Source organism: Limulus polyphemus, unplaced genomic scaffold (genome assembly GCF_000517525.1).
Source record: "Limulus polyphemus unplaced genomic scaffold, Limulus_polyphemus-2.1.2 Scaffold157, whole genome shotgun sequence".
Lineage (NCBI taxonomy): Eukaryota > Metazoa > Arthropoda > Merostomata > Xiphosura > Limulidae > Limulus > Limulus polyphemus.
Window position 1 is genome coordinate 596,322 of NW_013665767.1, and position 14,441 is coordinate 610,762.

General features: G+C 35.5%; 1 protein-coding gene across 1 annotated transcript in view; it reads left to right on the forward strand.

The window, feature by feature from the left end:
• The first annotated feature begins 1,216 nt into the window (after positions 1 to 1,216).
• Positions 1,217 to 14,441, forward strand: part of LOC106476596 (tRNA-dihydrouridine(16/17) synthase [NAD(P)(+)]-like) — a 49,330-nt gene continuing 36,105 nt past the window's right edge. The window contains exons 1-3 of the mRNA XM_013937244.2: positions 1,217 to 1,614; positions 8,478 to 8,637; positions 9,963 to 10,075. Coding sequence (XP_013792698.1) covers positions 1,381 to 1,614; positions 8,478 to 8,637; positions 9,963 to 10,075 — 507 coding nt within the window. The 5' untranslated portion in view covers positions 1,217 to 1,380. The remainder of the gene's footprint in view (positions 1,615 to 8,477; positions 8,638 to 9,962; positions 10,076 to 14,441) is intronic.

The window sequence follows — 14,441 nt, forward strand, 5'->3', positions numbered from 1 at the left end:
TTCTTTTTTCTTTTGTTGTTCGAGCTGCCATTGTTGCAGGTTTTCTTGTAACTGCTGTTGTCTCTCTTCTTGTTTCTTTTGCTGTTCTTATATTGCTGCCATCAAATCTGCTAAACTGTAGTTTGGTTTGGCGCTTCTCGTTTCCATTTTTTTTTCATCCCACTTCTGACACCAATTTGTTACGTCTCCGTTTGTTAATTAACTTTCCGTAACTTCGTTCCGACGAAACTTTAGCGACACAAGTCCTTACTTAATAAAACTGGTTTATTCTTCCTGAATATAACTTCGCGATACACTTGATTTCAACAATCACGCTAAAACAAACGCTATAACGAACGTTAACTTCAACGATACTTTCTCACTGCAGATCAATTACTCACTACCTACACACACATTTTTTTTTCCGTCACGTTGTCACCCTCTTATATATATATACCAAACTACTCTATATCTAGTAATCTCTCGACAATTCCCAAAGGTTCGAGAGAACGAGTCACGTGACCTCGCTGACGCAACAGTACTATTCAAATACTGATGAAAAAGAAAAGGAACTATAGATATACATGTATTATTTTGCAATTGAAATTTTCAGTACGTAACAGAGATGACATTTTAAATGCACAAAATAAAGTGCAGAAGTATAAAGTGGATGAGACGCTCTGCACTTTGGCGCAGGATGCGCTATAAGTATGAGGGTGACGAACAAATCTCACTGTTTAACCAAACGACATTAGCCCACGAGTTTGTAATTGGTGCTGTTGATAACTGTGTCTTTTTCTTCTCTCTAAGCTATTATATCAAGGTTCCAAGAGCTTTCATGGGCTCTGGGGAAGGATTGGTATGTTGTACTCTCCTCTGTCAATTAGTTTCACCCTGCTTTCTCCAAGACTCCTTTCAGGACACTGTGCCCCGGAGAAATTTCTCCAGCCTTCTTGCCCTTTCTGTGGTCCTGTCTATCGGTTTAGAATTAGGAACATTTACGAAATAGCCCTTGTGTAGCTTGGCGCGAAACTTTTAAAACAAATAATGAATGCAAAAAAAATTTAAACTACAATATGTGAAAAAATAAGAAAGAAGATTTAACAATACTCCTGATTTAAATTAAACATTTACGTTTTTATTTTATATATACTAATTTTAGTGTATATAATTTATATTTTAAATACTTATTTTCAAACTTTTATATAAAATGAACGTTTTATTTTTAAAAAGTGATCTCAATAAATAGGAATCTAACCAAAAGATGTCGAAAACAGTACACGTGCCCTAAACTTAAAATTACGAACAAATGTAGGCTACGTGTATGGCCGATTACGAGGCATTGAGGTTATGCTTTTATTTTAACATTATTTTTGAGTTATTATAAAGCAGAATCTCAAAATGCCTCCAACGTTGAATGGATATGATTTATGGAAGAAAAAGCTTAACTGTGCCAAGTACATTGTTGCCCCAATGGTGGACCAGAGTGAATTGGCGTGGCGACTTCTCAGTCGAAAATACGGTGCTGAACTCTGCTATACGCCCATGTTGCATGCATCGGTGTTTGTCAAAGATGCTAGATACAGGCGAGAAAACATAATTTCTTGTGAAGAAGACAGACCATTAATTGTTCAGGTAAACTTTTCTTTTTGTATGAAAGGCAATTTTATTTTTAGTTATCACATCGTGTGCTTATACGGTAGTCGTTATACCTTTTTGTACGAGAGTTACCAAGGCAATAGTCAATACATTAGATGGCAAATAATTTGAGCTTTCAACTTTAAGATAAAAATGTTTTATTCACAAATAACATTAACAATAACATTGTAATATGTATTTAGAAACAGTACTGCACAAACTGAAATATAAACATGAACTTTTCAAAAGAGTTAAGAACTAAGTATAAATTATAATCAAAACTGTAGCAGTGATATTGAGGTTCGGTTTACTTTGAATTTCACACAAAGCTACTCAACAGCTAGTTGTGGTGACCATCTGTAACTTAGCAGTGATATACTAAAGGGAATTCAACACCATCCACCACTAACTCTTGAACCACTCTTTTTACCAATGGATAGTGGGATTGACCATCTCAAAATAATGCAATATTGAGCAAGAGATCTGAAGTACGAAAATGGGAAAAACATCAAACAAATGTTTCACTCTTGTATTTGTTAGAAAAAAGAAGTTCTCTTCCATATGTAATATAACATAAAATTTAATTGTAAAATTTTTAAATTTAGTACTTCTTACAGTTTTTGTTTATGTAATTTGATAATATAAATAGCACCCCAGCCACTACTGTGTGTGGTATCTCAGCCAATGTGATAAGCCCTGGTACTGGGCAGAAGGTCTCATCAACAATGGATGTAGCAGATATAATGTGGTTAATATATTGTTATACATTTTTCTTTACTCTCAATCATAAATTTTTAGAACTGAAAACTAATTTAAGAGAAATCTTCTAAAAGTACAAGTTCTAACACTTTCACCTTTTTTATTGTTCATCACTAACTTTGACTTACAGGCAAGTGATGTAACACATTGAATGTGATTTTTATGCTAATCAGCTCCTGTGATCTGTAGTGTACTAATATGGCAATTAATAGAAAGTGTAGACACTTGCTGATATGTGGTAAAACAAGTAAGTTATGTGTGCTAAAAGAAAACAAAAATGTCTAAGAATGGGTCATTTATCGATGTAGTTCATCTGCTTATGAAGTTAATTATGCAAACTATTTACATAAATGGATTATTCTGTGTCCAAAGTAATATCTTTAAATAATAATAATGTTATTTTAAGTAATTTATGATCAAAATTAAACTAACTATGTAGACCAGAACTAAAAAATAACCTTGAAATAACTAGAGGAAAGTCTAAGTAAAGAAAACAATTATGAATGCTAGAATTATCTGCTAGATGCATGTATGTGTAATATAGCAGTTTCTCTGCAAGTAATATATTAACCCTCTCATTAGAGCTGTATGATTATTGGAATTTGCTAATCAATGAATTGTCCATCTCATTAATCAGTTTCGTTTAACTAATCGATTATATTCATATGAGATGGCAAAAGAAAAATTAAATAAATTTGTGTTAAAAGCCAGGCTTTGATACCCAAATTAGGCTGAGCATATATATAGCTAATTGTATAGTTTTGTGCTTTACAACAAACAGAATGGTAATATTGCAATTATCTGAATAGTTGGAATAATGAAAAACAATATTAATTGGCAACCCCAATTTTGATTAATTGATTATTTTCATGACAATCAGTTTACTCATAATTTTGATTAATTGTTAGTTTGCATGACACTTGTCAATGTAATGGTTGCCTATAGGAAGTAGATTAAATCATTCAGCTGTTCTGAAAATCCATTGTTTTTATAATTTTTGTAAACCTAAATCTGTAATTTTTATTTATTACAATTTCTACAATAAATGTGTTATTTTGCACACATTGCCTAAAGATATTCTATATAGACACAATGTTTTTTAAAAGTTAGTAAAATGACAATATGTAAATATGTTTTTAAAGGTGTCTGATTCATAAGTTATAAAACACTGAAACATTAACTCTTTTTGTTATATTATTTGTCTATTACCTAGTGGTAGATTTGTTTACAGTGCAAAATGGATAAGTTGGATGTAGGTGAGTGTTATTAATCATATTCAAATTATGTATATGTATATATAAAGCTTAGATGCAAGGTGCTATATATCCAATTTTGTCATTTTGAGAAAGTTAACCTTAAAAAAAAAAATGCTATGAAATCAAAAGTGGGTTATTTTAAAGCAAACCATTGTAAATTACTGTATGAATCCTAAAATACTAACTTTATTAATTATTCAAATTTTAAGTTATTTTATTTTTGAACAAAATATTTTATATCCATAATATATTCAAAATTCTGCATATCCATGTTCATGTGCTTTATGGTTTTTAACATTTAAGTCATTGGTATTTTACAGTGTAGCATATAGAATAACCCACAAATGAAATGATAAAGAAAGCATGGTTAACACTAACACTGCCTCACACTAAAATGGTCTTAAATATATATGTATATATATAACACTTTAAAACTTCATAATTTGTATTGTGTTACATATTCTTCCTATAGCTAGCAGTTAAAAGTTACTGGGCTCCTACTGTAGACAAACAACCTAATAATATTGCTGTATTAATACATTTGTAACTGAGGGTTTGTGAATTAAAGTGATGTGTATGTTTTTGCATATAGTTTTGGTATGATATTTTATTTGCTTCTCAGGAGGCCACTTTCAGATCAACCGCCTCCAGTTTCTTTTCTTCTGTTGGTCTGTCAAGTGTGTTATGTTTTGGGTCTTTCCCTGGTTGCTTTTGAGTCTGCACCTTTATTGATGGCTGAAAGGTCTTGGTGTGAATACTAAGTTCTTCCTACATCCACTGATATTGTGGTTCTTGGAGGGAGATTTACTGCTCAATTACATGGACAGCTATATTGTTTCTCCCACGGTTGTTGGAACTATGTGATTTAGCCTACCACTGCCAGGCGGATGCATATTTAGAGTCAAGAATGCACCTGCTACTGGAAATTTGGGGTTCTAGAATGGAGTCTGTAGTCAACTGAATAGATCACAACTTTCTAGGATTTGTCTTACCCTATATACAGTGTTAAGATATTTATCATCCCTCCAACTTTGGTCAGAAGACTCTCAGGAGCACCACATTAGCATTGGCACCACATGTTTTCAGTTGAATTGTACAAGTTTTTCTTGTCACCTCCTTTTCCTAGGCCTATGCACACACCATTCCATAGGTAACTGATTACTGCTGACACCATCTCGCCAGTTTCTGGAACATCACACTCGGATTCTACTTTCAGAAGCAACTGAGGCAGGCTTCATTATCATTCTTTCTCTTTTGGGGATGTGGGCATCATTTGAATTCCTCATTATTTTGGGACGAGCACACAAGAGATCCCTTCAGTGGTTTTTATGCAACCAATGGATCATGAACAGTGATGCACTGGAATCTCCGGTTTTCCTTCATCAGGATCATTATCTTTGATCTTGATTGGTGGTTAGATTGCAACACTACCACAATATGTGTTCCTCTGCCACCACCTCCTCCGGAGATCCATCTCATCACAGCTGCCTCGCTTCAAGGATGGGGTGCATATCTTAACAGTCAGGAATTCCAGGACCTATGCACATACAATGAGGCTTTCTTACACAATTTTTTTAGAACTTCTTGCTGTTCAAAGGGTGATGGATGTCTTATGGTCTGGAGTTATTAAGGGGAAAATCATCAGGCTTCACTTTGACAATGCCACAGTGGTGTCTTACATTTCCCATCAAGGAGGTACTTGGTCCAGAGCTGTTTGTTTTCAAATCTTGGATCTTCTTTCTTTGGACCACTCCTATAATATCACCTTACTAGCTTGCCATATTCTGGGGGTGATGAATTCAGTGGCAGATCAATTGTCTCAACCCAAATGGATTCTCCCAACTGAGTGGATGCTGCATCGTGAGGTTTTCTGTTGGATTGGCTCTCATTTTGAAACGCTGATGATTAATGTATTGGCCACTCATTGGAACACCTAATTACAGGCATTTTGGTCTCTGACACCTCACCGTCAGTCATGGGCAATAGATGTATTTTGTCAGGATGGGATGGGATTACACTTCTAGACCTTCCCGCAGATTCATATGTTATCCAAGGTACTAGCATTGATTTGTTCCAACCCATTGTCGGCTCCTGTTGATAGCACCGGATTGGTGGCTAACACCTGTTTTCTGCTTCTGCGGTACCTCAGGAGTGCCCACATCTTCCACTTCCTCTTTGGCCATCTCAGTTGAGGCAGCCACTGTCTGACATCATACAACCAGCCATCCTGAAGTTCAAGCTTCAGGCATGGAGATTATGTGGTCCTTCGCACGACTTCAGGGTTCAACTTCTGAGGGTGCCATGTGTCTGTCTTGGTCTTTGCTTAGTCCTTCAGTTTTCTGATCCATATCGCTTATTCTGAGTTCTCTTTGGAGGTGAGGATTATTCTGCAAGCCATGTCTCTTCATATTTGTCACATTTCTATGTTCTTAGTGGCCCAATTGAATTGCTTTCTGGAGGACATTGCATGGGCTGGTATGTGTACCTCCTCCAATACTTTTATCTCACATTATTTGCATGATCTGGGAGTATATTCCTCTGAGGGTTTTTGACTACTCCTAGTAGCTATTGTAACTACATCTGCTAGATTATAAGGAGCTGTGAGTATCTTCATTACTAATATTGTCTCTTCTTTATTTTCCAGGGTCCCTTACCTCTTTTCACAGGATCCCACTCTGTGGTGAGTGTTGCCTAGGCAGGTGTGCTTTTAGCAAACCAATTCTGCACTAGCAACCACCAACCCAACATGTTTTATCTAGGTTGCAACAAGCTCTGTAGAAATGGGGTGTTTCATAAGACCATCTAGAGGCAGTCCGGATAGTATTACTGTAATGAACTGGACCGACACTCATGGACTCTCATGAGTAAAGCATAAGTGGATCCTGCCTGTCCCTGCTGATCATTGGATTGGATAAATTGGGGTCAGTTTGCTTTTAAACATTTATGGAACTTGGTTCACATACTGCACTATTTCCAGAGCATTGTTCCCTGGGACTCCATTTGTTTGTGGAACTAGGGAGTGCTTACCATGCTTAGTTTCCAGTTGCTGGGGTGGGGGACAGAGGCCATTCCTCCAGAGTGTCGAGTAACTTTCCTCCACTTTTGGAAAAGAGGGCAAAGTTGGGGGCTCTCCTACCTGGGTCCCTGGATATTTTTTCCCAGGTATTGGTAGGAGAGGCCCTAGCATATTTGGGAGCATACTCGTAATACCAGTTCAGATATGACGCTTCGCTATCTGGTTGGATTGAGTGTATCCCTTTTTTTTGATCAATATCATTTTAGTACATTGTTCATGGAAGAGGGTCCATTGTTTCCTCGTAATTCCGAACACAGAGTGGTCCCATCCTAGGTCCTTGATTGAGCACAGTTTGTTCCCCATCCTCCCAATATTTCCTTGGGCAAATAGAATTTACCTTGCCCACATGGTGGGGGAGAATAGATGAGTGTTCATAATTCCAGACTGGATGAGTTCTGTTTCTTCAGGTTGAGTATGACATGCAGGATCTCATTATTTGGAGTTTGGACTGTTTCCTTTTGGACTTCTTTGGGTTGAGGAGAGGATTTGTCCACTTCAGTGTTGCTTACCTTCTCATTGTGATTCAGATGGCTCAGAATGAATCATTCTATAGCTATAGGTTGGGATCCACTCACAAATATACATATGTATATATATATTGTGATCCAAATGCCGTAGCCACCAACGTGGGAGCTAGGAACCACGGCCTTATAATTCCAACTCCTAGCAGTGGGACCTTGACCATCTGGTTGGGGCCTGGCCTGTAATGATGCAGGATCACATTCTGCCCATAGGAGCATGTCTATAATGCTGCATGCTGTGCAAGAATTTAAACAGCCAGTGTCCTCCAGTGGTAGATCAGGTGATATCTTAAAGTTATGGCCTCCCCTATGTTTGAATAAGAATGACCAGTCACAAACATAGAGCTAGTCACTATAGAATAGATCATAGTAAAGTAAACATTCTTGTTCCTGATCTTATGTGAGTTGGTTAAAAGGAATACAACCAGTTAATTTGTGAAAGGTGACCATCCATGGTCCTGAAAACAAATGCACACACACTTTGGTTTTATCTTGGATCTAAATAATAATAAAAATTATATTGTGTCACACAGTTTATTTACTCCTTTACTTAAACTCAGTTTAGTGAAATTCAATATTACTTTGTAACTTATACTGCCCATCCTCCTGTTAATGGGAAAATGTAGTTTATTTTCAATCAATAAACAAATATGCAATACATATGTTTACAGGTATGAGTGTTCTTATGAAACTGTATAATATAGATACTAGTTTAATACATTTCAAGGTAAAAAAAAATTAAGAATGTCATGTGTATATTATAATTTATCATGGTGTATAGATTCTACAAATGAATAATGAATATAGTTTTTTCTGCATTTCCAACAAAATAATTTTATCTGCATGTTTTTGGCTGTTGAAACTGCAATCTAAAAGCTATAAAAATCTAGTTATGTGTTACTTTAATGTAATTTTCTACTTATTTTGTTGTGTAAATTAAGCTGTAGTGTAAAATGTAGCAAACTTGGTCACTAATGGTGAAAGAAAATCTTGTTGTTATATAATAAGTTGCTTGTAGACTGGTGATATTGGTTAAATACTCCAGCCAAAACTAACTACACACAACTTTTAGGGTAAGTATACATTTTACAAGAGTAGCAATAAACTGATATATTTGGCTTAAAAAAAAAAGTACAAGTTGATATCTACACCAGCAAAATTCATTCATGTATGTGTGCTGTTGTAATTTATTGTAAGTGCAATTGTGATATGCTTATAGAAGTACTTAATGTGTGAATTTTTGTATAGTTTTGTGCCAATGATGTTGAGACACTTGTGGAGGCTGCTCGGCTCTCTCAAGGATTTTTTGAAGCTGTTGATTTGAACCTTGGTTGCCCACAATCAATTGCTAAACGAGGGCATTATGGAGCATTTCTTCAAGAAGAATGGGATTTACTTCATTCTATGGGTACATTTACAGTATATTTTAGAAATATTTATAAACCTTAACATAGATTTAAACTGGCTGTTTTTAATCTGGCACTTCATATATCTTATCACTTCTGTGTTTCAAGTTTTTATGAACTTCTACAAGAACTTAAGCAAATACTTATTTTTATGCAGTGTAATTTCTTAATTATATGCTAGCACACATTAGAATCCATACATGTATATATGTATTGTGATAATGGTTTTTAAATGCTTTGAAATGTATTAAAAATCTTTATTCTTTTTTCATTTAAGTTCTTTATATGTTAAGTTTAAAATGTTTGCTGGAGTAGATTAACTTCTAAAAATTTGTGTTGTGATTCTTATTAAGGTATGTCTGTTAAATATGTGCTGTTATATAGAGGTTGAGTACACTGTATATTATAATGATTTGGAACTTGCAATTGAGTGAGTCACATGACAACTGCAACTTGTATACTTTTGTGGTGGAATGGAAGGAATCAGAGTTACATTTCGTAGGTAGTGTGATGCTACCAAAAATTTCACTTTTGCAAGATATTCATCCACTGAGATCATAAAGAGTGTTCATGCAAGTTAGGGATTTAGAATTTCCATGGTGGGGATATCCCTTGTACATAATGACATTAGAAAACAAAAGAATATGGATCAACTTGGAAAACTAGGACCATCCAGAAAGAGACCTGCAACAAGTTGTACCCATCTTGGTAAGCAAGGTGTGGTAACTTGTACAAATGAGAATCCGTTAACACAAAGTTCAGTGGCCAAAGCCACCACCCTTTCCATACAACATGATCAAGAAAGATTTCTATCTGGAAAAGCAACACCAGTCTAATGTAATCAAGTTGCTACCATGATATATCCATTGAACTGTCACAAGCCTCAAACAGTTTGAAAATAAAATGGGTATAGTCATGCTATTCCATACAAAGATGTACCAGTTAAGTTGCTGGACGCAGCACTCATTGGTTGCTGTGCAATATGGCTGTTGAAATGGGCACTGGGGAAGACATCATTCTTATACACTATATGGATTATAGAAAGCAAGCAGGGAGGAGTCAAGTTCCTTAGACATGGCAGCTTTGTAATAGCGCCTTTTGAAACGGAAGTTATATGGTTGATCTAGTGTCAAGATGTATGGTTGTCAGATAGTGACTGTAATGATGTGTTGAGGCTCCAAAATCATTTTAAAAATAACATACTTAACCTCTATTTGTCTCAAATCCTGGTTGAAAAAAAAACGTAAGAAAGATAATTAATTCCAGTGTTATTGCTACTGTGTGTGCTCTGATACACGTATTTGTATTTTTTGTAATTGTCTTCCAGTTAATAAGGTCTATAAAGAATTGGAAATACCTATCACTTGCAAAATTAGAGTGTTTCCTGAGATAGAAAAAACTGTAACATATGCACAAATGCTGGAAGCTGCTGGCTGTCAGGTAAGGTTTTTTACATTAACTTGTGTTTTATTCTAAATCAAACTTCAATATTATATGATTAGACCGAAATGATTTCTTTTTTGTTTTCAGTGTAAATTGAAACCTTGTATTTTTTACTCTGACAATGATAAATTTCTTCAGTCACAAAGCTTTAGATTGAACTACTGATGAAAGCAGTTTATAAAATATATCAACTCTTACTTAAAAGTTTTGAACTTCTTTAGTAAACTAGTGCAAAAATTATGATAATGAAATTCATTGTTTGTCTGTTGTTTTAAATTTTAAACAAAATGATAAATAACAATATATTTTAAGAAATCTCTGTTTGCAGATAGTGATTATCAACATGTACAGGAAACGCCATGTATTCTCAGATGTCAGATTAACCAAAAAATCAAATAATCAGACACTTTATGGGACAACTTCATTCTTTCATTATTCATTTGTTTTGGATAGTAGCAAAATTTTGTCTGAAATAAATTTTAGTGGATCTGCTAAAGATTTCAAGATTTAAACAGCAATATACGTTTTCATTACTGACTGTGCAAGTTGTTGGAGTTGGATGATTAGTGGAATTTTATAAATGATCAATCAGCAGCATCGTTAATAGATTACATTCAACTAACATATAATTCTCACATGAAACTAGGATAGTTGAAATAATAAAAAAAATAGTAATGATTGGAAACACTAACTTTGATAAAGTGATAATTTTCTTGAGTTGTGATACTAATTGATTAACTCTCTCTCTCTTAAGGGCTTGGTCCCCGGGACCAACCTTGTAACCATCTTGTGCTTGTTATAGTTTTCATACTATAACTTTTATTCCAAAACATACTTATTACTCGACTGCTAGGATTTCTTTCCTTTGCCCATCTAAGCATTTGTCAGATTTTTTTCTCACTTGCTCCAGTTGTTTATTCCTCACTTAATTGCCCTTGGCAGTATCTGTCTGATGACACTCTCCACCTATGCCAATGCTCCTTCTATCCTGGTACTGTATAAAAGCACGTTATTCGGATAATATTATCACTTTTTCTTGACAAAGCATTCACTAATAGGTTTCTTTGTACTACACCTATTGGTAAGACTTTGTGCTTTCTTCATGTTACCTAGTTGATTTTCATAAAAATAGAAAATTGTTTGGTAAGCCGATATACAGCATGAATTCCAGGATTACTATTTCCAGTACAGAGGCAAATCAGGTCTTAGTTGAAGCTGTCTGTGATCTTATTTGTAGTGAGATGGAGACATACATTCGGACCAGTCGTGTTTTTCTAAGGGCTCTAAGGCTGCACTTGCAGGTAATCCTGGACATTCTGGAGAGAATTTAATTTGCTTTTTCTAGTGCCTTTCTTTACTGTGTCAGCTTCTCGTGAGTCAACTTTGGATCAGCTGTGTCTGGCTCCTTTTCTTGAGTTGGTTAATTGAGTGTGTGATGTTTTGGGTCTTTTCCCTGGTTGCTTTTGAGTCTGCACCTTTCTTGATGGGGGAAAGGTCTGAGGGTGAACACTTAGTTCTCACTCCATCCTCTGATATTGCAGTTCGTACAGGCAGGTTTACAGCTCGGTTATGTGAAGGGACAGCCATGCCCTTGTCCATCACATTTATCAGAACAACATGCTATAGCCTATCACCACCAGGTGGACAGGTATTTAGTCTCTCAAAGAATAAAACCCCTTCTGGAGTCTGTGGTCAATCTGAATAGATCACAATTTTCTAGGATTCATCTGACCCTAACTATGGTTATGAGATATTTATCATCCCTCCAACTTTTGTCAGAAGCCTTTCAGCCTTTTGTCAGAGGCTTTCGAATCAAGGGTTGATGTTGCCCACCTGCATTCATCCCTCTTGTTGTTGGCTTATCGATCCTACAGGGGTCATAGTTCTGCCTATATTCTAGTGTCCTGATCCCCGACATCAGCCCCCTCAGTCCATAGGTACCCAGAATAAATTCTACCTATATTCACTAGGTTTCTCTGCTCAATTGGAATGCTGTCAGCAGCTGCAATAACTACTGTATGCCTTTAGAGTCTGATGGGGCTTGGCCCGGAGATTTTCTGCAGGTGTGGAAAACCTTTACCAAGGATCCATGGGTACTACAGGTCCTTGCATCAGGATTAATCATTCAATACACATCACCACCATTATCCTCACATCCTATAGTGTTTCTGCCTTCCCCAAGTCCTCAGATTTCAGAACTGTTTTTCAGGGCTATCAGATTTGTTGGTCAAGAGGATAGTGGAGAGAGTCGACCCAGTTTTTCCAGGGTTTTATTACCATCTGTTTGTTGTACCCAGGAAGACAGGAGATTGGTGACTGGTCATCAATCTTTCTCATTTAAATCAATTCCTAGATCCTCCAAAGTTTATGATGGAGTCATTCCTCGTTCTGCATTGGCATTTTTTACCAGAACTGTGGTTGACTAAGTTCGATGTTGCCGATGCTTAACTACATATTTCTGTAGTGAAGTTGTCCTGCCTCTATGCATTTTGTGCACAAGGGTCAGGTGCTGCAGTTCAGGGCTTTACCCTTTGGACTAGCATAGGCACCATATGTGTTCTGCCAAACCGTACAAGCTTTTTCTCGTAAAGCATAAGGGGATCCTGCTCGTCCCTGCTGATCATTAGATTGAACAAATCTGGGTGGGTTTGCTTTTAAAAAGTTATGGAACTTGATTCACCTATTGCACTGTTTCAAAAACATTGTTCCTCAGGACTCCCAAATTGCATTACCCCCCCACCCCCCCACCCCACCCCACCCCTCCTCCCATATTCTACTAGTGGAGCTAGAGAATCCTTACCACACCCAGTTTCCAGTCACTGGGATGGTGGGACCCTGGGAGTTTTTTTTACCAGATGTTGGTAGGAGCAGCAGCAGTCTACACAGAAGCCTATTTGTAATACTGGTTCATATTTGATGCTCAGCATTCTTGTTTTAAGAAAAATAACTGAAATTTAAGAACTTATTTGTAAATAGCAATAACATATCTACATATTTAGTGTATTATAACAAAAACGTGACTGTATTTTACAAAATACTGGTTTTTATCAATATTGCAGAATTCACTGTAATTTATCAGGCTTACTAACTAAACTGTAGTTGAGTAAAAAAATATTGTTTTTTGGACATAATTTTCACTTACCACTTCCTTCTATGATTCAAGACAAAGAAATAATCTAAGGAACTTCCCACCTTCTAGAGACTGAGAAAACCACCAGGGGGACATTCTGAACTGTCAATTAGTTATTCACATGTCACGGACAGAAATATGTCTATGTAAGGTGAATGCAAGTCTACAAATGTGATGACATACCCTTTGACCGCTGACCATATGTAGACCCGTAGCGAGAGTGTTAAGAGATTATTTTTTATGATTGGCTTATGGATTTGTTCTGTTGAGTTTCACTTCACTGATTTAGCCTTATTTAATGCAAAAAACCTTTTTAATGAAATGTTTACCAAAATTATTACTTTTATTTATATTTGTTTGTTTGCCGATTTTTCTTGTTCTTTGATCAAATTATTAATAATATCTTTAAGATAGCATTGTTAGAGGCAAGTTCTTTGCACCTATAAGGCAAAGAGAAGGTAAATTTATTTGAAATATGAAAGATAGCTAGGGTTTCTTTACTTATTTTAAAGTATTGTTTAACCTTTGTGAAGTTAAAAAATATTTTTAATGGAAAGGATGAAATATGTATGCCATTGCATAACAAATGTATATTAGTGAATCTTTATTTTTATCTTTTGTTTTTATTTTTCATTGTTGTTAAATTTATTATTTTTTGCATAAATATTTTCTTATAATAGTTGTATATTAGAAATTTGTCAATAGGAATTTTCCTGTGTTTTTTTAGAACAGGTAGCAAATTAGGGATCTCTCCTCTGATGTTGGCAGCAATGAATGGACACACAGCAGCAGTGAGGTTGCTCCTGGATAATGGAAGTGATATCAATGCTCAGATTGAAACCAATCGAAATACTGCGCTAACCCTAGCTTGTTTCCAAGGGCGTCATGAAGTAGTTAGTCTGTTGCTGGACAGAAAAGCCAACATTGAACATCGAGCCAAAGTTTGTAGATTGTGTAGTTTAGTATAGCATAATTTTGTAACTTTGGGAACTAAATGCTACTTTTGTTGAATTAGATTGCTGAAGCTAATTTTTTAACTTTCTAAACAAATGGCTAGTTTTAGGTATGTATTTCCCATTGTCTGAGGTTCTTAATGCAATTCAGAACTGAGTGGTGTATATATATATATATATATATATATATATATATATATATATTAGTTGTTTTCTTCTTGTTAGGTATAACGTAAATTTCTTAGGTTTAGTTTTTTTTACTTTTAACTTTACTTTTACT